At 42.3% G+C, this 3,314-nt stretch overlaps 1 protein-coding gene across 1 annotated transcript; it reads right to left on the bottom strand.

Annotated features, from left to right (window-relative positions):
- Positions 1 to 842: 842 nt before the first annotated feature.
- LOC145270714 (uncharacterized) lies at positions 843 to 1,385 on the bottom strand. The gene has a single exon (XM_080126329.1). It carries the CDS (start codon positions 1,383 to 1,385, stop codon positions 843 to 845), a length of 543 nt encoding a protein of 180 aa, XP_079982455.1.
- Positions 1,386 to 3,314: the final 1,929 nt, after the last annotated feature.

Here is a 3,314-nt window from a genome sequence, read left to right as displayed (position 1 = left end):
ATCTTTGTAGATTCTCTACTACAACTCTCCCTTTTATTCATTCGGGAAATTGTTTGATATTCCGACAATGTGATCGGGACAATTTTTAGTCAACCGTATCAAATGCTTTACGGAAGTCTACAAAGACTATGTAGACCTCCCGGTACTGTTCAATGGTTTTTTCTAGAATCTGCCGTGAGCTGAAGATCGTATCTATTGTAGATCTTTCATGCCTAAATCCACACTGTGATTCGGTTAGGATCCTTTCCACCAGTCTGGCTAGCCGTGCTTGCACCACTTTTGCCATTATTTCCCCAGCAATGGTCAGCAAAGATATGCCTCGGTAATTTCTGCAGTGTTTGTGATCACCTTTGTTTTAGCAGATTGGGATGATCATGACATCTTTGGATTCTTGTGGCAGCGTTTCTTGTTGCCAGCATTTTTCTATTAGTTGGTGACGTTTTCTCACGAGTTGTTGTTCACCGTACTTGTATACCTCAGTTGGCATACCGTCAATTCCTGGAGATTTGTTCATTATAGTTTTATCAATTGCTTCTCTTACTTCTCCAAGATTTGGTGTGTCATTCAGGTCAATCTGCTGGGGGAAGAATATTATGTGGCTTAAGATCTCCTCATCCGCATTGGATTCTACATTCAGTAGGGTGCTGAAGTACTCTTGCCATCTTTGAATTATCTTTTTTGGTTGGGTCAGTATGGTGTTTCCATATTCTGATAAAAGGGTGTAAGTCATCTGGGCTATAGGACCATACACTTCCTTCACTGACCCGAAGAAACCTGCAGAATAGTTTTTCTCCGCTTGCCTCTGCATTTCTTCTGCCTTGTTTCAGCTTCTCCTGGTTTGCTTAAGTCGGGTTGCTTAGCTTTGATTGTAATGCTTGGTTTCTTTCATTTATTACATCTATAATCTCTTGGTCATTCTCAATGAACCAGTCCGCATTCCGCTTTCTTGTGTAACCAAGTACCTCTGCCACAGAGGAGAATACAGGCCTGCTGAAATAATCCCACATTTGTTCCGGTGAATCAGAATCATCAGTGACTTGTTCTAATGCTGAGTTGATTGCAAGTTGTACTCTATCTTGCCATTTTCTCTTTCCGACCTTTGATGTGTCTAGCCTTCTCTTGCGCTTCGTTGTCGCCCTGCTGTAGACATGTTTTATGGAGAACTTGAAGGTAGTCTTGATTAGGTAGTGGTCTGTTTGGCAATCTGATCCTCGCATAGCTCTTGTGTTCTTGGCATCTTTGAGATTCTTCCTTCTTGTTATAACATATTCCAGGACACGGCGTCTCTTTGACCTGGGATGTTCCCATGAGTTGTAATGGTTATCCAAATATTGGAAGTAAGTGTTCGTAATTGCCAGTTCAAACTCCGTGCACAACCAGAACATCAGTTCTTCATTTGAATTGGGATTTCCCTTTCCAAACTTTCTGAGAACAGGGCTCCATATATTGTAGTCATGGCACACTCTGGCATTGAATTCACGAAGGAGAACTAGTTCATCCGTTGCAGAGACGTTTGCTATGGTGTCTTTCAGTTGAGAGTAAAAAAACCTCCCTTTTCTCGTCTGGATAGGTCATTGTCGGCGCGTAGACGTTGATGATTGTGATGTTACAGTTATGGGATGTGGTGATTCTTTCGGATACTCCTCTGGGGCTCTCTGCGAGTCAACTGGTTAGGTCATTTCTGATCGCAAAAGCGATTCTAGGTCTTTTAGGTTGATTAACAGGACAGCCCTTCCAGAAATAGGTTATTCTTGCTTCTCTCAGTTGGCCCTCCCCCCTGAGTCTTGTCTCCTACAATGTAGCTATGTTGATATTTGTATTTTAGAGCTCCAGATTTATGAGTGCCGTTCTTCTGTTACCCAATCCCTTTCAAGCATGGTTCTGATGTTCCATGTAGAGATGTTCAAGTCTCGAGTGTTGTTATTTCTTCTGTTGTTACCGCTAGATTGGAGATTCACTGCCCACTGTTTGACAGTCAGATGGTCTTTGGATGAGCTTTGTTTACCTCACCTTTTATAGAGGCGTCCCCTTCCAGGGCAAGCAGTGCTATTCCTGAACAGGGCTGCTTGGTCATCCGTGCAGCTGCCTCAGGATATCGTCGTCCACCCGGTACACCTGCGACTATCACACACGGCCGGATATGCGCAGAGGTTGGGCTAGTGGCTCCCAGCTCTCAGACCTGCCACCGTTATCCTCACTCTTGCCACAGGACTTTCCACCTGGGCTCCTAGCTTGCTTGCGAGGTTCAGGTGTAGTATATGTTGCGGATCAGATAGACACCCTCTGAACCTCCAATGCTCATGTCCAGTGGAGCGAACCCGCGACGACTGGCAGTAGAGGAGGCTGCAGCTCCTCGCTGAAAGTAATCTCAAGTGAGGTAGACCGTCGACCTATCGCGTCCGCTACTACGCCTTTTCTTTCTGGAGGGATTCCATAGCCTTTTAAGGAAAACTGCAAGGCAGCAGGCGGATTTGAAATCAGAGTTTCCATCTCTTAGAATTTTGCTGTGATAAAGTGGCGTTTGGGTTGGTTCCCCTAGTCTTCGTCAAACCAAAGGCACTCACAAGACAGGGGGTATCGGGTGGTAGTGTGCCTGGGCGTGTCCACACATCGGTGGGCCATAACGCATTACTTCTGGGGCCCTCTACTACTCCGAGATCTTCTACAAGTTTAGCCTGGAGCCTCGGGGCACTCAGTTACCATGTGGGCCAACGTGGACGCACTGTAGGAGTTTTGATGATGGAGAGGCTATGTACTGGCAGGGAAGATTATGCATAGCTGCTCCCTTTTCACCGCGACATTAGCCAGCAGTGTTAGCTGAAAACGAGAAGGCATGCAAAAATGAACTAAACACTAACTTATATCAAACACACTACACGCATCACATCCCCTTGTCGGATTAAGAAGCCGAACGCACACACATATATAGATATAATATATATAGATATATACATATGCATAGATATATAGATATACACATAGATATGCATATATACATATATATACATATATATACACATATATAGACGTATATAGATATATATACATAGATATATATATACATATATGCATATATATACATATATACATATACACATATACATATACATATACATAAATAGATATACATATATACAGATATCACTAAATATACATATATATGTATATATATACATATATGCATATATATACATATATATATATACATATATATTAATATACATATATGATGGCAGCAAATTCGTTTTCGAATATTGCCATTACTTGATATAGTACGCATAAAAACTATATATACAGAGACATGAAACCAAATC

This window comes from Euprymna scolopes, chromosome 4, assembly GCF_053919585.1.
Source record: "Euprymna scolopes isolate OS-2025 chromosome 4, ASM5391958v1, whole genome shotgun sequence".
Taxonomy (NCBI): Eukaryota; Metazoa; Mollusca; class Cephalopoda; order Sepiida; family Sepiolidae; genus Euprymna; species Euprymna scolopes.
The sequence above is the reverse complement of the archived record's forward strand: the minus strand, read 5'-3'. Positions and strand labels throughout refer to the sequence as shown.

Coding starts and splice junctions, on each gene's coding strand:
- LOC145270714 (XM_080126329.1), bottom strand. CDS start 1,385: ATGTTCTGGTTGTGCACGGAGTTTGAACTGGCAATTACGAACACTTAC.